The sequence below is a fragment of the Capra hircus genome, chromosome 23, assembly GCF_001704415.2.
Source record: "Capra hircus breed San Clemente chromosome 23, ASM170441v1, whole genome shotgun sequence".
Classification (NCBI taxonomy): domain Eukaryota; kingdom Metazoa; phylum Chordata; class Mammalia; order Artiodactyla; family Bovidae; genus Capra; species Capra hircus.
Genome location: NC_030830.1, coordinates 297767 through 318967, shown reverse-complemented (window position 1 = coordinate 318967; position 21201 = coordinate 297767). Strand labels below are relative to the sequence as shown.

Here is a 21201-nt window from a genome sequence, read left to right as displayed (position 1 = left end):
TGCCGCAAAGGAGGCCAGTGCATAAATGACACCATCAGAGGCAAAGAGTTGCTGCGGCAGCCGCCAGGGCCATCGTTGACCAGGAACCGAGAGGAGTATCTCCAAGCATCTGCCGGCGGCAGCACGGATATCATCAGCTGCTGGAAGGGCAGGCCCCGAGCTGTCTGTCTGTGTTTGCCATGCCTTTTTCCAAAACCAAGACAGCTGCATTCTTGAGTGCTTCTAACTCTGAGACATTTTGTAAGAATTGTAGGCCAAGAGAAACTGATGCATGGAATTCAGGGCTCTATCCACCTCCCCTTCTTTGCTGACATATGAACTTCCAGCTACTTACCCTACAGATTTAGAAGAAACTCAGCAGATAAATCAGTCCCTGTTATAATATTAGTGGCTTGAAACTAAACTGTTGTCTTCACGAACACAGTGAAACACTTGACAAGGAGCAGTGGTGTCCAGGGGACTCTCCTTGTTGTCAAGTGTGAGCATGTAGAGCACACAGCTTCACCAGGAAGTTGGGTCGAGAATAGCTAGGGTACTGAAGACCCCCAGCATCGGCCCTTTAGGGATTCTGTAATGTAGGGCTGTACTAACAGGTCAGGTTTGCACTTCTGTCTTAACTTAGTCCCATCAGCAAAAGTTTCTGAGCTTTTTTGTAATGACCTGTTCATAAACCTTGGGATCTCTGATAATAAGTGTTTTCTAGAAAGAAATTTTAATTTGATATAGGCTTTCCTTGGTAGTAGAATTTGAGTACATCAAGTTCATCCCAAAATTTATGAGTTTTACGACACTTTAAATATTTTTCTCTCTTTTTTTGTATTACTATCATTTTGCCTTGAGATTTTACCTCATTTCTTTTTCTTGTCTGAGTATCAGGTCACCAGCTTTGTTCAAATGAATATAGTCTGAATTCAGCCCAAACAAGCATTTACTAAATCTGTTTCTGTATTAACATAGTCAGACATTTTAAAGGGTTGGAAGGCTATTTTCTACTTGGGGATGCTATTTTCCCTGGGGAAATTGCCATCAAACCATGATATCTGTTAAAAAAAAAAAAAAGATAGCTAACTTTGAAAAGGTGATTTGTGAGAACAAGCTGGCTTAGTAAGTATCTCATTGTTTCAGTAGACGAAAATGGATATTTGTCAATGTCGGAAAAAATTAAGATCTGTTTCGTGCTGAGGCCCAGCGTGGCGGATAGCATCGCTTTGTTCTTTCCAGCACTTGAGGTAATTCTCCCTTGAGACTTGTGGTAGTAGAATTTGTAGGGGAAATTGGTTCACTTCTATTCCTTAATAAGCACTAACTTTTTCTAGAAATGTGTCCTTTTAAATTTCTACTGAAGTTTGCTCTTTTTTGAGTAAATTGGCTTACCATGAATGTCACTTCTCTGAGAAGCCCTTTGAGATTCAGGACTTTCTGGGATGAACGTTTTCTGTAGAATATATTCCTTTGTAACAGTCCCTTTTCCCTAGAGATATTTTTCTGTCGGCTGTGCGCTGGTGTTTGCTGTCGTAGGGGAAGCTTGTGGTCCAGGTGAACTCGGCCAGCTTAACGCTGATGTGCCCAGTGTCGTGCTGAGCCAGCGTCCAGTGCCGAGCTGGGGGCATGTGGCTGCCGCCCTCAAGCAGGTCCCGGCCCAGAAAGTGGGACCTGATAACTGCTCTTGAGGAGCCGTGCAGAGATTATACAGGAGTATGAGCACCATCTGGGGCATGATCACATACTAACTTACATGTGCTTTTCCTGAGTTATTTTAAATGAAACTTCTTAAGATTTGGGAAACCCTTCTCACTTTAAGATTCCGAAGGGTGACGTTGGCCGTAAGAAATTCAGTCCATTTGGTTCAGAATTTACCAGTTTTGAAACCTTTCACTGAAATGCTTGAAAACATGTTCTCACTGATGCATTTCTCATATTTGCTTTGGTATTCAATAATTCCTTCTTAATTTCAAAGCAGTGATGTAGTGATGACTTGATTTCTGTGGAATCCGCATTCCTCTGTGTGTGCCGCCTGTTGCAGGAGAATACAGCCACGCTGTCCAGTACTGCTTCTGTATGCAGTGACGGCTGTTGATTTCTGTGGAATCCGCAGTCCTCTGTGTGTGTTGCCTGTTGCAGGAGAATACAGCCACACTGTCCAGTACTGCTTCTGTGTGCAGTGACGGCTGTTGATTTCTGTGGAATCTGCAGTCCTCTGTGTGTGCCGCCTGTTGCAGGAGAGTATAGCCACCCTGTTCAGTACCGCTTCTGTGTGCAGTGACGACTGTTGATTTCTGTGGAGTCTGCATTCCTCTGTGTGCCGCCTGTTGCAGGAGAGTACAGCCAGCAGCTTTAGGGGCCGTGGAGCTGTAGCTGTTGAGCACTTAAAACATGGCTAGTGTCACTGAGGAATGTAGGTTTTAATTTCAGTTTCACTTGAAGTAGCCCCATGTGCCCGATGCTGCGGGTTAGATAGCGCCGGTTGCAGGGAGAGACGGTGTGACCCAGGTGTCGTGGTTGCAGCTGTGACGGCCAGACCTTGGTCCGTCAGCCTGGCCAGGGGCTGCTTCCGCACCCTACAGGTGCTCAGCCCTGCAAGCTGGGAAGCTTGTTCTGTTATCTCCATTTTATCGATGAAAGAGTTGAGGCTCAGAAAGACGCCGTGCGTTCCCTGAGTCACTTCCCATAGGGAGTGGCATTTGGGTCTGGAGGCCTGGCTCTGAGTCTGTGCTGTAAACTGCGGACGGGCTGTGCTGGGTTAGAGCTCGTGGCTCTCGGGGCCCTGTGTCGGCACCGCCTGGCGTTGGTGCTCGCCGGCTTCTGGCTGCCCACCCCCCTCGCTCACCAGTTACGGACGCGCAGCTGCCCTCGGGGTAGAGTCACGCTCAGACGCTGAGCGTGCCTGTGTGTGGCTTCCGCATCTCCCAGAGAGGCGCTTGCAGGAGGACAGGGTCTGCAGAGATGACTGTGCACCAGCACGGGGAAGCGGGGTTCAGAGCCCATCAGCTGGGGTGTAGACAGGCACCAGTGGGGCGCTGTCACGTGTGGGAGCCCCAAGGAGCTCGGTGAGGGTGCACGTCCCCACGGAAACCAGGAGGGTATGACGAGGGACTCACCTGGGATGCTTGGGACACGGTGGACAGGTGTGGACACGAGGGTGATTGTTTGTCGGAGCCCAGAAAGGGTGCCTGATACATGCTGCAGACTTTATGACGAGAAGAGAAGGCAGGCTATCTTGATAATGTTGTATACAAAGAAATTAAGTACTTGAGTTTTCAGTGTTTCGAATATTTTATATTAATAGTGTACTAAATGAAAATTAGTTTTACTGTTTTTTCTTTTTTTTTCAGTTTCTAACCAACAGCAAGTTTTTAACATTTCAGCAAAAATTTTAGAAGTCACAGAATAAGCGTCATCTTCCACTTGACTGTTAGGATTGTTTGCTTGGCTCAGCTGTGCAATCCCTGATGCGGTCCTGCACGCGGCCCTGTGCTGCCCTGCCCTCCGTGGGCCCATGTGCGTCCCCGGTCAGGGAGCCCCTGTGGTTCAGTAAGCAGGAAACGAGGGGTGTGGCTGCAGGTCGAGGGGTGTGCTTGTGAGGAGCTTTCCATGCAATGTCGTGGAGTTTGTCTGTTCTGAGGCTGCTGGTGAGCCCCGGAAGGATTTTAAATAAAGCAGTCACATTGTGGACTTAAACATGCTGCCATTTGTTGGGGATGGACTGGAAGGAAGCTGGGTGCAGACAGAAGAGGAGCCAGGGAGAGGCGTGAGCAGGGCCTGAGGTTGGTGGGGGCTCGGCCCCAGGCTGGCTGGAGGCGAGCGCTGGTGGCTCAGAGGCCCCTGGTCAGCCCGCGTTGCCCTGTGAAGCCTGCCTGTCTGTCCCTCTCTGGGGTTTGTTAGGAGAAGCAAGACACATGGCAGGGTGCTCAGCCTCTTTGTGTCGGGGTCTTGCTGTGAGTTTAACTGTACATTGAAAAGTTTTCCTTAACTTTGGTTAGCTTTCCTGTTCCGGGGGTGAATAGCCTCACGGGTCGGGGGGAGCCCTAGCTCCCCAGGCAGAGACGTGGGTCGCCGCCGCCTGGGCTGCACTCTGTGCCCGGTGCGAGCGCCCTGAGCAGGACCCCAAAGAGCTCGAGTGTGCTCTGACAGGCAGGCTCGAGGCAGCCAGGCACCCCGGAGCCGCACGCGCTCTTGGGGGGCGACGGCCCCTGGCGCAGGCTCAGGCTTTCCCTGTCGCTGAGGACCTCAGATCCGGGGCCGCGCTGCAGTGGCCTGTCTCCCCATCTTGTCCTCCTGCTCTGTTGAGAAGCACGTGATGCGGATATCGTGTAAGTTCAAGGCGCGCTACGTGATAGCTGGGTGACCATGTGTGACGCCTCGTGTCACGCCCGGGACTGGCGCCACTTGGAGTGCCGCACGTGGCCTGTGGTGAGAGGGCGCGAGGCTTTCTCCTGTGGCAGTGCTGCTGTCCCCACCCGGCTGCCTGCAGTGGTGTCAGCTCCGTTCCTGAGGCCGCCCGTCCACCCCCGGCCCCGTCTGCCTGCCTCCAGGAGCGGGAGCCGTGCGCTGTCTGCCTCTGGCTGCCTGAACGTGGAGCCCTCCAGGCCCATGCCGGTCGCCCCGTCTGAGGCCGAGGGACATGCCACCGCCCTGCCAGCCCAGCGGAGGCCTCTGTGCTTGCTGTCTGTGCTGGGGGTGTCCGTCCCCAAGAGCAGGGCACACTGTCCCTGCGAGGGGGAGGGACGGCCTCCAGTCCGGACGGGCCTGGGGCTGCTGTGTGCGGTGGGGCTGCTCCAGGGCGTCCTGCCTCAGCTCCAGGAGCCAGCCTGTCCTTTACTCCTCAGCTGCCCCACAGAAGGAAGAGCTCAAGTGCGGCTGGGGAGCTGCTGCTGCCTTTATCTGCTTTGCCCAAATCTTGGCTTCGCTGCTCCATTGTTTTCTGACTGTATCTAATCGTCCAGCTACCAGTTACGAGCTCCCAAAGGTTTGCTGTGAATACAGTAAAGTTCACGACAGAGCGATAATTCATGGACAGTGTTTTATAAATTAAGATAATAATTTCATAACTTAGAATTTGCGTATAAAGTTTTATGTATATTCTGTATAATTAGAGTTTGAGAGCTTATAATTTCTGCCTCTGTGATTTCTGTATTAAATGTTTATATTATTTAATTTTAAGTGGATTTTCTACCTGTACTTGTTTTCGTGCTTTATAGGAGTGTTTAAAATTATTAGTTAGTATTGTTTTATTGTCTTTAAGATGAAAAAAATCTAATTTTGATGTTTTGTACTCCTTCATTGTAGAGAAAGTACTTGAGGATTTAACATTCACAGCACACACCTAAGTAATCAGCCTTTAAAAATATTCAATCCTCATTCACAAATGTATTCATTTATGAGGCCTCAATTCATGAAGTCTGTTTCTAAATGATAAATGCTTAATAATAAGCATTCCAAGAAAAACACTTTTTAACCTTAATCAGATTTCCAATATTCATTTACTCATCATTATATGATTTGGTGGCAATAAGGGAATATATATATTTTTCTCATAGCAGAAATTTAGTATTCTACATTAAATAACGTGGTGAAAATAGCTATACTGACAAAAGAAAGTTTTTATATCAGGCCTTTAAAATTTCAACAGAATTTAAACATTATTTAGATAAAATAATTATGTTACAAAGACGACTTTTAACACACTCAGGCCACCCACAGTGTGGACTAGAGAATGTGGCATGCCAGCCACCCAGCGAGATGGAGGTCATTTTTTTCATCTTTGCTTAAAGTATAGTCACTAGACCAGATAATGTAGAAACTTTATATGAGCAGTGATCAAACAGCCAAAAAGGGTTTATCCTTTTTCTCTACTTTCCTTGTGACTAATTAAAAATAATTCACAAGTTGAAAAAGCCTAAGTATTTTTATATACAGTAAATTTTGTTTTAGATAAACGTTTATTAGTGATTCATATAATTTGAGGCCTTTAAGGTAAAAAAATACATATATGTATGTAAATATAAAATGTCCAGTTTGTGTATCATTCTAAGAAACATTAAGCTGGTTTAAGAACTATTCATTAACGATGGTGTGTTAGAATTTGATATTTTAAATTGCTTATGTAGTTTTTCTGCCTGCTGCATAGATGATTTTACCCAGAAGTAGGGTTAGATCTAAAATGCTTCTTGTGAATAACTTCTCTGGAAAGTTTTTCTTCCTTTTTTTTCTAATTACTATGAATATATAGATACTGAATCCGGAGAATTTAACTAGCGTACTTGTGTGTGCACACACCGTGTATATATGTGTGTTTTAACCTATTATCTGAATTAATGAAATAACCTAAGGGTCCATAATGCTGTAAAAGTTAAAAGAAGCTAAAATAAATGTAGATTCACATTAGAGAATTTATTTGGGCCTGGTAAGTATGGTTATTCTTAATTGGCTACCATTAATTGGTATACACATATGAAAAGACTTAGCAAGCAAGATGGAAATTGTGTTTTAGCAAACTGTAAAAAAAATAAAAACTCCAATATAATTGACTTTTAGAAAAGTGTGCTGAGCTTTATAAAATCAAGTATAATAGCAGTCTAACATTTCGTTTCTTTTGTCCAGTTGCACATTTCTGACTAAAATTAGTTTTTATCTAAATTTCTTTTTCTCCTTTTAAAATAGGAGCAAGTAACACTGCAGATACATTATTTCAAGAAGTCTTAGGTCGAAAGGACAAGGCAGATTCCACTAGAAATGCACTCAATGTGCTGCAGCGATTCAAGTTTCTTTTCAACCTCCCCCTAAACATCGAGAGGAACACCCAGAAGGTACAGTGCCTGTCTGCGCGCCTGTGGGCACGGGTGTCTCAGGTTTTAAAGAGTTGTGAAGGTGTTTTTTATCTTGACCAAATTAATTAAACTTTACTGACAATCTCCAAAATGTTTCTTTATTTTAAAGGGTGATTATGATGTGGTTATTAATGATTATGAAAAGGCCAAGTCACTTTTTGGGAAAACAGAGGTGCAAGTTTTCAAGAAATGTAAGATTTATTACTTTAAGATTTTCTACTTTGCTTTTATCAGAAAACTGTGGAATGTATTTTGCAAAGAATGTTTACGTGCATTTTAGCTTTTGTTTATATGGTGCCCTTTTTCAAGTGTAAGATGGGTACTTCAGGAGTAACATAGTGGAATTTCTTACTGACCTGGAGAGAGAACTGTAGGATGGGTGGACATTCTTTGATGCTTGATAATTGTGATGCTACTTAGGTCTTTTTTACTGGAAAGAATTGTTACAGATATTTTACAGAAATGGAAATCTACATTTTATTCTTCCCTCTTTAGAAAGAGTAATAATATATTTATGAATTCTAACCCTACTTTAAGCAAGTTTTGAAATTATCTCTATGGTAGAGTTATAGAAAATAAAAGCCTAAAATGCCTATTACCTGGGAGAACTATCACAGGATTTGATTAAATTTGTAAAGAAATTCATAAGGACCCAGAAAAGTTTATTTTTAGTGTGATAAATTTACGTGCACAGTGGGGGTGTGTGTGTGCACGCACAGGCTCACACAGCGCAGACCAGTGAGTGTGGCAGGTGCACACACCCTGTAACCCGAGTCCTGGAGAGAACGTCTTCATCGCTGGGGCAGTTCCCCTCCTGCCTCTTCTCAGTCAGCCCCTCCGTCCCGCACAGCCAGTCTGCTTTCTGTACTTCGATTTTAAACTTTCATTCTGTAAATCATGTAATTCTTCCCTTTTTAATCAGATTATGCTGAAGTAGAAACACGGATTGAAGCCTTAAGAGAATTGCTTCTGGAGAAGCTGCTTGAAACCCCGTCGACTTTGCATGACCAGAAACGCTATATAAGGTAGCCTGCTGCGAGAGCCTTAACAAGTCACATGTGTCCGGGTGACACCGGACCGTCCTGTCGCTCTTACAGAGACTCGGGGAGACTGAGAGAGCGATGAGATGGCAGAAGGGAAGACAAGCAGCAGAAAGAAGTTTGGGGACCCATGTAGGTCACCTGGTCTTGTATGTATTCAGAGACTGGGGAGCAGTCGCCCTTTAAAGGCAAGAGAATCCTGCTGGCTTGGACGAAGGGAAAGCAGCCTCGTTGCCCCTCTCCTGTCCACAGGGTCTAGCCCGGCTGGGGGCGCTGCTCCCTGACTCGCTTCGGGGGTGGTGCTGTCCCACAGGCCCCCAGTGCGGCAGGTGGGGCAGGGCTCGACAGCTGAGGGTTCTGAAAGCTTCCAGGCTTGAAAAGGAGGTGGGGATGCCGACTTGGGAAGGACAGCAGTAGCAGCAGAAACGTGGACCCCACAGCGTGGTGGGAACCGTGTTGCTCGAGAGGGAGGGAGTTTTAACGTGGGCAGGCGTCGGGAGCTGGGATGCCGGCTGCCCCCCAACAAGCCACGCGGTCGCCGCATGGCACCTGGTCACACTTGCTTCACAGGTGGGGGCCTCTGGCTGTCTGCTTTCCCAGCCTGTCTGTGCTTTTCTCTAAGTGTCCCCAGAAGAAGGCACACACTGAGGAATTTTTCTGGCTTGTAGAATCATGGAAATTAAATGCTGCTAATTAACTGTGTGTTGTTAGCCAACTGCTTTCTTTTTTTTTTTAACATGTAAAGTAACAGAGTCCCAGGAAGATTAACCCGTCATCTAGGATACGAAGCTGTTAGCGTCTTGTCTGTGTTCTGCCATGCTGCCTCACTAATAATTACAGTTATTCTGTTACATCTCCTGGTAGGAAAATGATGTTAAACCTTATCGAGTGCAGGATTTCTTTATGTAGTGAATTGCCGTTGTGTAGATAACTCATGATAGTTCCCGTGACCGGTAAACCTACTGGATACCATTTAAAAGATAGTGATATTAAAAAAGGTTCTTTTAAACGACCTATTGCTTTATTCTCTGTCCTTTCAAAAGGAAAAGAACAAGAATGTCGCTGAAAACGTCAAGTAATTAATTTACTTCTCAGTCTTTATTTTTGGCACTTTGAGACTACATGGAGCAAGTTATCCTCCTTTTAAAATTAAGGGTTTAGTTATTAAAGAATAGGAAACACGTCACAGCCACGCCAGACATCTGCTGGAGTCTGGGATCTGTGACGAGCCACCCTGTGAGCACCAGGTGGGGGGCGGGGCGCTCAGCTCGAGCGCCAGCAGGGCTGCGTGTCCGAGCCCCACACTGGGAGCTGTGCGTGGCGCGAGCATGGGCGCCCCCGTGCCGTGCGGGGCTCAGTGCTGACTCTGGTCCGAGGCATCCTCACAGTCTCCTCTCTCCCTACTCCGCTGCTGCTGGCAGCCTGATCAGGGGGCAGAGTGCCCGTAGCCGCGCTTCTTTCCATACCAGTGCGATTCTCTCCTTGGTCTTTGCTAACAGTCATGTCCAAGTATGCCTAACAGCTCTAACCCTTAACTTTTAAAATGTTGAGTCTGTGCTCACCGTAATCAACATTCCTTACCTTTTCCCCACTAAAAAGCCTCTTTAAAAAGTATTCTTTGGTAATGAAGTTTAGAAGGAAATAGCAATAATCCATATCAGATTCTAAGCCAAGATTTTTGAAATGAAACTGCGTGTCTTTATACCCTAAAAGAAGAGAAAGTTACTGAATTAAGCCATTTACCAGGGGAAGGAAAGCCTTAACACAAGTTGTACTTTTGAACTGAAACACTGCAGAGTTTCTGAGACAACAAATTTATCTTTCTTTATAAACTCTTGTGTGTGATGCCCATTGACAAGATGGTGGACAGAGGATTATTCTTAATTTCGGAAGGACTGAAGAGTCTTAAATTTGAGGGGGCGCTGAGCAGAGGGGCGTCTTGGTCTCCTAGCCGTGTTGCTCCACGCGTGCCTCAGAGAGGAAGGCGGGCGCAGGGGCGGGAGGGTGCTGAGCTCACTGCTGATGTGGCTCTGAGGGTGCTGTGTGAGCCCAGGTGTCAGGAGGAGGCGCTACAGGAGCCTCGGGGGCCCACACGGCTCCTCCTGCCTGAGGCCACAGCCTCCCCTCCTGGAAAACCACCGCCCGCTTCGTCCTGGGGGCGGGAGGGGGTTGTTCCCGAATGCCAGAGTTTGTTTATCACTGACTTGCTTCTCCTCTGGTTAACTGCTGGTTGAGAAGCCTGAGTGAGGAAGTGCTCGGTGCTGAGGGACCTGGGAGAGATGCCCAGGGGTGTCCCTGCGAGACGTCACGCTTGTCACCGTTAGTGACAGTGTATTCTTAAACGAAACTTCAGCCCCAAGACAGTAGACAGCTTAAGGTTTGGAGTAATTTTAAGACAGCAAGTCCAGCTTTGGGAGTTGATTTAATTTGCTTCAAGTTGCTGTATTTACGTCTTTCCTGAGGGCTGAGTTTTGAATATTTGTCAGTTTTTCAGCAGAAATCTGCTGCAGTTGTCCATCTGGGTTGGAAACTTTCACAGACAGATAAGACTTCAAATATTTTTCAACCTATTTTAAGACTAAGAAAAATGGCGCCTCTACTGTATTTGTTTGAGGACTGTCTCCTCATGAATCAGGGTTTAGACTTACAGGCCAGTGTTTGCTGTCACCAAACCTCTGTACTGTGGTCTGAATCTCAGCTGCCCTGTTGGGAGCATATAGAAAGCAGGGTCACACTGCCATCTGGTGGCTGTGAGTTTCAGACCAGAGAGGAAGGTCACCCGGCGGAGACCCTGCTGGCGTTTCCTGTGCCGCCCAGAGCTGAGCAGGCGCACCCTGATCAGGACACTGCGCGCCATCTCTGTCACCGTGGTTGGCTTTTTATAAAGTCCTAGCGTTTAAAATGTGCTTTCATTGTTAACTGCATGCAAAGAAGTTTAAATATGCTTCATTTAGAACGGAATATTAAAGAGTAAGTATTGACTGCTTTGCTAGTTCACAGAGTTTTAGGCATCCGTAAAAGCTGTGACTTTAAGACACACTAGCTACCGTTTTGACCTTATGGCTGAGCAGCAGAAGCTGGCTCAGTCAGCCGTTGCCTTGCTGTTTCAGGCACCTGTCCGACCTCCACGCGCCTGGCGACCCTGCGTGGCAGTGCATCGGGGCCCAGCACCGGTGGATCCTCCAGCTCATGCACAGCTGCCGGGAGGGCTGTGTGCGGGACCTCAAAGGCAAGGCCCTCCCCATCCCACCCCCACCGTGAGCACCCTGCCTGAGCCAGGGACTGAGAGGCCTGGGGTAAGCCTCAGCACACCTGCCTTGTGCGGACTGGCCGTGTGGATGGAGCTTTGGGCAGCGGACGGTAACCCCAGCGGGAGTGTCATGCCGTATAGGGATGGTGCCCGTGTCCGTCAGCAGGAGCGTGCGCTCGTCACTCCACCAGCTGCCTGTTGAGCTCTGCTGCACACCAGGCCCTGAGCTAAGTCCAGGGGTGCAGACGTGGGCCCTGCCCTCACCTCTCGGTGACGCTGGGTTTGGGAGGAGGGTGAGGCGGTGTGGGAGTGAGGCTGGCGCAGAAGGGAGGCCACAGGTGTGTGTTAGTCTGTTGTGGGTTAGCTGGCTTGGATGTCCGTGTTCTCCAGCTGTGAATCAGGTTTTTTCTATTCTTAATGTTTAGGAAAACCCAAATATCTCTTTTCCTGACGCCATATCCAACCTCCTCTCGTGTCATTAATAATTTTATAGTTTTAACAAGTGAAAACATCAAGCAGCATGCACAGCCTGAGGCGGGCGTGGATTCTGGAGGCCTTCGTTTCTTGTGCTCGGAGTCTGCTCGCTCGGGCAGGCTCTCGCCCGGGGCTGCCTGACACAGTCCCTGGTGTTTCTAAAGACTGTCACTCCCCAGCCTCCCCCCCCCGCCCCCCACTGTGTTAGACTCTCTCCTGGCAGCGTCCACACGTCAGTGGTTTTAAAGCTTCCAGGTGACTCTGCTGCAGCAGGGCTGGCAGGCAGTGTGGTGGGTGCTGCTCGGGCCTGAAGTACTGTGCTGAGCGGACCCGGGTGGTCTGCAGCCTCTTGGAGCTTGTCCTCTAGTGAGAGAGAAGCGGTTTAAAAAGTCACATAGGTGTTTATTTGTCACATAAGTATAATTGTGAGAGGTATTCCGAAGTGGGGAGTACAGAACTCCGCCTCAGCCTGGTTAACCGGAGGCCCCGGAATGTTCCTGGAGGAGATGCTGTTGCCACTGAGCCTCAAGGAGGAGTGTGGTTTTCCAGGGAAGGGCCGCTGAAGGGTGGTCAGATGGCCCGGCGTACAGACAGGGCTGTGGTCTGTCCGAAGGCTTCCCTGCTCAGGTTTGTAAGAAACGATCCGACTGCACGATTTAGGTTTGAAAATATGCAAATTTCTGGAAAACGTGTCTAATTTATAAAGACCACACAGGAAATCTCATGCTTGTCATCACATGCATACCCGAAAGCTCTGATGCTCAGTGTCCCGTCACTGAAGCCTGGGTCCTTCCTGGAGGTGAATGGAGAGGCGCCCTCACCTGGTGGAGCCTGCCCTTGTCATCTGGATGCTCCATACTGTCGCACTCACCACCCAGCACCGCCGAGAGGCAGCGTCTCCAGGAAGAAGGACACTCGCTTCTGGGAGGCTGGAGACCGGCCCCTTTATTTAGCTAAACTTACCAGCACTGCTGAAAGTCAGTGTCTCTGAACTCACTCACCCAGCGCTGCTGCAAGTCAGCATCTCCAGGGAAGAGGACACTCACTTCTGGGAGGCTGGAGACCTGCCCCTTTATTTAGTTAAACTTACTCACCCAGCACTGCCGAGAGGCAGCGTCTCCGGGAAGAAGGACACTCGCTTCTGGGAGGCTGGAGACCGGCCTTTTCTTCACTCTGACCAAGCCTGTTGTAGAGGTTGTCCCTGCTGGCGGCACAGTTGAAGGGATGTGCATTGACTGGAATTTCTTGTTAGTGATGAGGTTTACGTAAAGTTATTTCCATAAGTTGGTCTTTCTGATTGAAAAGTGCAACGTAATAGTTTACAGCTCTTTCAACTTACTCCACGAGTTTCATGACAATACAGTACGTTTCCTAAATCCATTAGCCAGCTGTTTATAGATTATGACTTTAACCGTCCTTTGACGTTCAGAAGAACATCCTGAGCCATACCCACCTGTTGCCAGCGACACAGCTAATATAAACAATATAGACAGTCCTAACAACTCCATGCTCTTTAATTGCAAAGCTGATATATTCTTTGAGCTCACATCAGAAGGAGTTTATTATTTTGGAGAATTCCAAACATACTTAGGAGCACCAAGGGTGATCCCATGACTTCTGTGTCTGCCCAGTTTAGACAGTTATGTGCTCACAGCCAGTCTCATTTCACCTGCAACCCCTCCCTCACCCTGAACTATTTTTGAAGCAGGTCACTTTATTTCATTTATAGTTATTTCAATATGTAATTTTCAAAGATAAACATGCTTTGTGAAAACTATGTCACTTGAACTTGTCGAAAGCTATTATCATTACCTGAAGTGTTATCAGCACTTTCTTGATATCAAGCATTTAGTTAACTGTCACTTTCAAAAGCAGTTCAGTTTGTCCAGTAGCTCTTGAAGTACGTAGATGCTGTGACTTTTTAATCAGTGGTCGGTGCACAGGCAGACGGTGACAGCGCAGAGGCGGCACGCAGATGGAGGCAGGACTCGTGTTTCTTGCAGGAGTTAGCCGCTGGTGACATAGCGTCCACGGTGGCCGGCTGGCCCCTGGACGCTTCCCTGGTTGCCGTCATCAGTGTGTGTGCCCCTGGGCACGGCCGCTCTGTGCCGTGCACCTGTGTGCCCTGTGCAGACACTGTAACGATGTAGTGAAGGCATGTGTGTGCGGTTCAGCTCAATCCAGTGGCTCAGTCGTGTCCGACTCTTTGCAACCCCATGAACCGCAGCACGCCAGGCCTCCCTGTCCATCACCAGCTCCCGGAGTCCACCCAAACCCATGTCCGTTGTGTCAGTGATGCCATTGAACCATCTCATCCTCTGTCGTCCCCTTCTCCTCCTGCCCTCAATCTTTCCCAGCATCCGGGTCTTTTCAAATGAGTCAGCTCTCCGCATCAGGTAGCCAAAGTACTGGAGTTTCAGCTTCAAAATCAGTCCCTCCAGTGAACACCCAGGACTGGTCTTTAGGATGGACTGGTTGGATCTCCTTGCAGTCCAAGGGACTCTTAAGAGTCTTCTCCAACACCACAGTTCAAAAGCATCAATTCTTCAGCACTCAGCTTTCTTTATAGTCCAACTCTCACATCCATACATGTCTACTGGAAAAACCATAGCCTTGACTAGGTGGACCTTAGTCGGCAAAGTAATGTCTCTGGTTTTTAATATGCTGTCTAGGTTGGTCATAACTTTTCTTCCAAGGAGTAAGCGTCTTTTAATTTCATGGCTGCAATCACCATCTGCAGTGATTTTGGAGCCCCAAAAATAAAGTCAGCCACTGTTGCCACTGTTTCCCCATCTATTTCCCATGAAGTGATGGGACCGGATGCCATGATCTTAGTTTTCTGAATGTTGAGCTTTAAGCCACCTTTTTTACTCTCCACTTTCACTTTCATCAAGAGGCTCTTTAGTTGTTCTTCACTTTGAGCCATAAGGGTGGTGTCATCTGCATGTTTGAGGTGATTGTGTTTGTGGGTGGATGTTTATATAAAATATTGGCCTTAGTTATAAGTTTGCTGGGAATAACTATAGTTTTTTGTTGTTGCTGTTGTTAATTCACAACCAGTTGTTCTGACGGACTCCTGGTTTACAGATATCCAAGTTATGTGTAACAGAAATGAGGTCAGTGCGGAGCAGGACTCCTAAGTATCATTTGGACTTTCTGTTGGCACCCTCTCATAACTACACCTTGTGGGTCTGGTAGAAACCTGGGATGTCTGGTTCAGACGTGACTCGGGTCTACATTTTGCATGTGAGGTGACTGCCTCAGAGGAGCCACATGACTGCTCAGCTTCTCTGAGTCGGGCACACAGTTCCACGGACCTTCCTGTACTGGTGCTGAAGCTAATGTTCCATCAGGTGGGCTTCTGGACACAGTGAGCTGATGGCGTGGTGGCGGCAGTGCCTGCGTCTCTTGCGGCACTGCTCACTTCCTGTGAAGCTGCGTCGCTTCCACTCAGGTCCTCTCCGGAGCCTGTTTTCAGTGCGAAGGCTCGTTGGGCTCTAAGTCTAGAGCATGGATTGTGAGTTGCGTTGTGTTGTCTGCACTTGGCCTTTAGCACCAAAGAGGAGAACTTGGTTCCCCTGCCCTAGGCAGAAGGGTCACGGCCCGAGACAGTTTTGTGATGTGGAACTACAGCTTTAAAAGATAGAGTGTAAATACTTCAGACAGGAGAAGATGTCTTTGTAGGTAAAGCTGGTTTTCATGCATTAATTTAAGGAACCTGATATAATTTTTAAGAAGTTTTACATGGTGCTAAGTCACTTCAGTCATGTCCGACTCTGTGCGACCCCATAGACAGCAGCCCACCGGGCTCCCCTGTCCCTGGGATTCTCCAGGCAAGAACACCGGAGTGGGTTGCCCTTTCCTTCCACATGGTGGTTTGTGTTAAAAATGCCGATTGTATTTGTCTTGTGGTCTGCAAGAAAGGCTCATGAGCAGAGATGGTGGTAGATTTTCGGAGCCAGGGAAACCTGGTGTGTTGCAGTCCGTCGGAGAGTCAGACATAACCGAGCTGAGCTGAGTCCTCCGTAAAAGCCACATTTTTCCAGGACAGGTTGTTTGCATATGAAGCTTGTCCGCAGAGGTAGGTCCCAGGGTGCTGTTCTTGTGGGCACTGCAGCAGCACCTCCTCTGGATGCCTGCTTTATGGCCGCAGCACAGACCAGCCTGGTGAGTGGGCCTGAGGGTGCACACCGGGGCTCAGACAGGAGGTGACCGCTGCCTCTCAGCACGGCCAGCCGGGCACCGGGGAGTGCGTCGCTGCGCCTCGTGGCCTGCCTCTGTAGCCCTCATGCTATCTTTTGGCTTTTCTAAGGGGAGACAAACATGGGGAAAGAGCAAAAATAAGGATCAGCATTAAAGAATTCATCTTTAAAGCGTAAATGCCTGTGGACGAGTCTGTTTTCTTCCAGCCTGGGCTAGTTAACTGTTTGGCTTCTCTTCCAAAACTTTTACCGCCTTATAAGAAGTGTCGTTTGTCTCTTAAAATTCCTATGAAATAGGGCCAAAATGAGACTAAATCTTCAGGTTTCCTGTCAGGAAAAGCCTTTGGTTTAACCCCCTACTGACATTCTCAAACAGGATTTTTAAAGGTAGCCTTCAAAGGCATTTTTTCCTTTGTTCTGAAAACAAGTTTAAGTCTTAAAATACATGCTGACTCTATCTAGTAACTCCAGGGAGCGTCATTAAGACTCACCAGCGACAGGGTCGGGCAGAGGCGGACCAGCGCTTCTAGAGCGGATGGAAGCAGCTTCCTGTGCACAGTCGCACGACAGAAAGAAGCACGCTCCTGTGTGGCGCAGGCTCTCTTTGAAAACGTAGACTGATGCGTCGCACCTGAAAGGCCTAATCTGAACCATCACAGTGTGGCTCTGTCATAAGGGGAACATCACGCATAGCCAGGGCAAGCGAGCAGTTGCTCAGTCGTGTCTGACTCTGCGACCCCGTGGACTGTAATCTTCCAGGCTTCTATGTCCATGGGATTTTCCAGGCAAGAGTGCTGGAGTGGGTTGCCATTTCCTTCTCCAGGGGATTAAGCATAGAGGCTGTGCTAAATATCTCCTCTTTTAAATATTTCAGACCTTGAGCAGATTATTAAGTTAATTACTTGTGGAAATAAAAATGTTTGTTTATCCAGTTGTCTTGAAACATAAAAAGGCTATATTTTTCAAGTCAAGCTCATCAAAATACATGCATAAACTATATTTCAAATTTATGTGCGGTTTTGTGAATTTATGCAGCATAACTAAACTGTATTTTTTCTTGATACTAAAAAAATACAACTGGGACCTTTATGTAGACAATCAGTTACTAAATTTAATTGCAGTGTCTCCATAATGTAGGCTCAGGTGGCTTCAGGCAGCTGGTTGGTGTAGCCTCCACTAGGAGACCTGCTACAGAGTCCTCAAGTCTTCTGCAAAACTATGAAAACAGCTCTGTGCTTGAAAAGACAGTGAAGTGAAGTCGCTCAGTCGTGTCCGATTCTTTGCAACCCCATGGACTGTAGCCTACCAGGCTCCTCTGTCCATGGGATTTTCCAGGCAACAGTACTGGAGTGGATTGCCATTTCCTTCTCCAGGGGATCTTCCCGACCCAGAGATCGAACCCGGGTCTCCCTCATTGTAGACAGATGCTTAACCGTCTGAGCCACCAGGGAAGTCACGTGTTTTTATACATATATTAGATGTGTTAATAAGTTTATTTTAAAGTTGTTATAATGAGGATATATATTAGGAAGTTTCTAAAGTTTATTTTTTGGAGATTTAAAAAAACAGTTCTCTCCTGAATGTTTTGCACGTTGTTGATCACGGTGTTGATTTAAAGAGAAAAGGCAAGTCCCAGGGGCAGTGCTGGCTGTGTTTCCCCACCCCGAGTCCTGCGTGGCGTGCCCTCCCTGCTCACCCTTGCTTCAGTGGCTTTAGAAGAGGCACTGCCTCCAGGCTCTTGCACTGGGATTTTATTCGCTTGCTTTGAGATTTGTAAGCCATAGAGGATATACAGAAGAAAATAGATCCAGGAGAGAGGGATCGGAGAACAGCACCAGCTTGTGACTGCAGTGGCAACAGCCGTCTCTCCAGCACAGTGGGGGTCTGGTTGTCCTTTCGCTTTTGTCCTTTCTTTAGGAGAAGATATTGAGATGATATTCAGGGTGCTGTGAATCCGATGCACAGTGCATCCCATTAGAAATTGCTGCTGCTGTAGGCAAGAATACTGGAGTGGGCTGCCATTTCCTTCTCCAGGGGATCTTCCCAGCCCAGGGATCGAACCTGGGTCTCCTGCATTGCAGACAGACAGACTACCGTCTGAGCCGCCAGGGAAACCCATGGGTCAGCGGAGCAAGTTTATTTAAGCCGTTTTTGTACTAGATGCAGCTCAGCAGGATTTTACACGATTGTACATTTGTTTCTTAATCTGATTTGAAAAGACGAAATTAGCTTCCACATTCAAATGGAGACTAGCAGTAAGCACACTGGCACTTGGACATCTGGTTCGCTGTTGAAACAGGGGAGCGTTCACTCGGTCCTGTCAGGGCCGCACCAACTTCTGGGGTGTTCACAGTGTGGGCTGGGAAGGACCCAGGCCGGGCAGCTGGCCGCGGGAACAGAAATGGGAAGCCAGGTCCCACGGCCCAGAAAAAGAAATCGTGGAATTTGGAGGCTCAACGGCAGGAGCAGAGCTTTCTGCTGCAAGTTGGCTCCACTAGACCCCGTGCCTGCCTTCTCCAGCCAAGTTGCTTTCAAAGATGAGTTTCACCCTGGTGTTCATGTACATGGCCCCCCCCTCTGTTTTGCCAGACATTTATTCTGAAATGATACATAAGTTTTGTGTCTGTACTAAGCCAGAGTAACAGATTTAATCCTCCATATCTGTATGGTGGGAGTGACTTTTAAAAGCTATTTAGACAAAATATTTCTAGTTCTACTTCAGTTGATGTCTTATTTAAAAGATGGAAATTTAGAGCGAGGTCTAGATTTCGGTCCATTTAATCACCTAGTAATTTCCGGGAGTCCAAGAAAACACCGCCTCTCTTTTCAGGGCCCCCGGGCCTTCACGGCACCTCACTGGACCTCGACGCCGAGTTGCGTGCCTCTGCGCCCAGTCACCTTGGGCAGACAGCGTCGCTGAAGAGGGGCAGCAGCTTCCAGCCTGGTCGGGATGACGGTGCGTGTCTCCCTCCGCTTCTTTCAGATTTGTGCTTGTGTAGCTGCCGGTTTTCTCCTGGGAAGTTCCATAATTACTTGTGTTGCTGCTGCTCTTACCAGCCATCATGCTTTCTACTTGTTAAGTAACAGCCCAGAAGTTAAACTTAGACAATCACGATGTATTTTACATTGCACATTAAAGAAATGCCATTTGATTTTTTAAGAAACCATTGGGCATAGGTCAGTATTACTCACGTTTCTGTGGTTGAGTTTTTCAAAATATGCCACAGGAAAAATTCTCTGAGAACTTCTTCAGGATGAATGTTGCAACAAAAGTTAGTTTCTGTAGGCAGTACAGAAAAATAGTGGACAATTTTTTACCGAATTTTAGAATTTGGTTTGAAAAAGAGTTGCTCATTTAATATTAATCATAAATTGGTAATCATCGTTCCTGGGGTAAGTAAGGCATCTCAGATTGTAACTGTGTCATGTTTTTTCCTGAGGTTGACACTTAACCTGCTGTTTGTTTGCACATGAGAGATGTGGAACGCGTGGTTATGGTGCATTTACGTACCGGTTAGTCACTGATGGCTCATAACCTCAGTAATCAATGTAAGGAACGCACATGAGGCAGTAGAAATACGTCTTACTAATTGCAAGTACCTCTGAAGGTTATTTCAGAGTATTTCGTATTATTCTTTCAAGTATTAGAGTAGAGATTTATTAATATGAATGAATGTACGTCGTAAGCACAACTTAAAATCAGATGACTCTTTTGTGCTAAATGAAAGGTTCTCTATGTAACTGTCAGCGTTCCCCCTTCTTACCCTGTTCCCACCAGACACTGGAGTAAATACCGGGAAGAACATGGCTACTTGCTTCTGTCCAGTGTGTAGCGTGTAGCCCTGTGAGCAGAGGCCACCAGGGTCTGATCCACAGTCAGACTGCGGAGTGTCAGGGCACACCTCCTTCCCTGACGAGGGTGGTGCGGAGTCTGCGAACGCTGTGTGCACCTCTCCCTGCTGCTCCATGCTGCCCTGCCGCCAGCTGACCCTCTAACAGGCTTAACTCAGAAGTGACACTTGAGGCTGACTGAATTATATCATCTTCATCTCGAGTCCGTTCAGTTCAGTCACTCAGTCGTGCCCGACTCTTTGCGACCCCATGGACTGCAGCGCACCAGGCTTCCCTTTCCATCACCAACTCCTGGAGCTTGCTCAAATTGATGTCCATCAAGTTGGTGATGCCATCCAACCATCTCCTTCTCTCTCGTCCCCTTCTCCTCCCGCCTTCAATCTTTCCCAGCATCAGGTAGGGTCTTTTCCAAATGAGTCAGTTCTTCACATCAGGTGGCCAGAGTATTGGAGTTTCAGCTTCAGCATCAGTCCTTCGAATGAATATTCAGGACTGATTTCCTTTAGGATGGACTGGTTGGATCTCCTTGCAGTTCAAGGGACTCTCAGGAGTCTTCTTCAACACCACAGTTCAGAAGCATCAGTTCTTCAGCGCTAAGCCTTCTTTACAGTCCAACTCTCACATCCATACATGACCACTGGGAAAACCATAGCCTTGACTAGACGGACCTTTTTCAGTGAAGTAATGTCTCTGCTTTTTACTATGCTGTCTAGGTTGGTCATAGCTTTTCTTCCAAGGACCAAGCTTCCTTTTAATTTCATGACTGCAGTCACCATCTGCAGTGATTTTGGATCCCCCAAAATAGAGTCTCTCACTCTCCACCGTTTCCCCGTCTATTTGCCGTGAAGTGATGGGACCGGGTGCCATGATCTTAGTTTGCCGTGATCCGGGTCGAGTAGTTCAGATTTATCCTGCCTGGGTTATGTCAAGCTTCTTGCATCTGCTTTATCCAGTTCTGAAAGTTTTCATCCAATTTGGGAGATTCTGGGCAATCACTTTGTCAGACTTTCTGCTTCCTTTTCTGGACCCCAGTGGCATGTCTGTTGATCCAGTGGGTTATCCATAGACTGCAGAGGTCTGATCCTCACCCGTCTTTCCACTCTGCTCCATTATAGAGTTGATTACTCTGCCTTCAGCTTCTCTGGTGTTTTATCTTCAGTGGCTAACCTAAACATTTCACATTGTTTTTTCATCTCTAGAAGTTCCATTTGGTTCTTTTGAATTTCTTCCCTTTCTTTCCTCATCATTTTCATGTTTTCTTTTACTTGAACATTGTCTTTGTGGGTTAATTCCATCTCTGTCATTTACTCTTAACTAGTTACTCTTAACTAGTTTTCTCCCGGTTTTCTGGTTCTGATTCTCTTTCCCCTGCCTTTCATTCTGGCTAGTCATGTTTTATTGTTTCTCAGACACTGGGAATGTTCAGTGTTGAGTGTCTGGGTTTTGTTGTCTCCCTTTAAAGAGTGTGAGACTTTATCAATTACTTGGGAATAAGCGTGTTTCTGGCAAGGCCTGTGGTTAATCTGCTGGAGCAGTAGCCTGCCTTCTAGAGCCCC

The 21201-nt window shown here is 47.3% G+C and overlaps 1 protein-coding gene across 3 annotated transcripts in view; it reads left to right on the top strand.

The window, feature by feature from the left end:
• EXOC2 (exocyst complex component 2) overlaps positions 1-21201 on the top strand; it is a 122627-nt gene that overhangs the window by 40970 nt on the left and 60456 nt on the right. For all 3 annotated transcript variants that reach the window (XM_018038889.1, XM_018038888.1, XM_018038887.1), the window contains exons 8-12: positions 6661-6806; positions 6937-7018; positions 7750-7852; positions 10978-11096; positions 18624-18749. In XM_018038889.1, coding sequence (XP_017894378.1) covers positions 6661-6806; positions 6937-7018; positions 7750-7852; positions 10978-11096; positions 18624-18749 — 576 coding nt within the window. The remainder of the gene's footprint in view (positions 1-6660; positions 6807-6936; positions 7019-7749; positions 7853-10977; positions 11097-18623; positions 18750-21201) is intronic.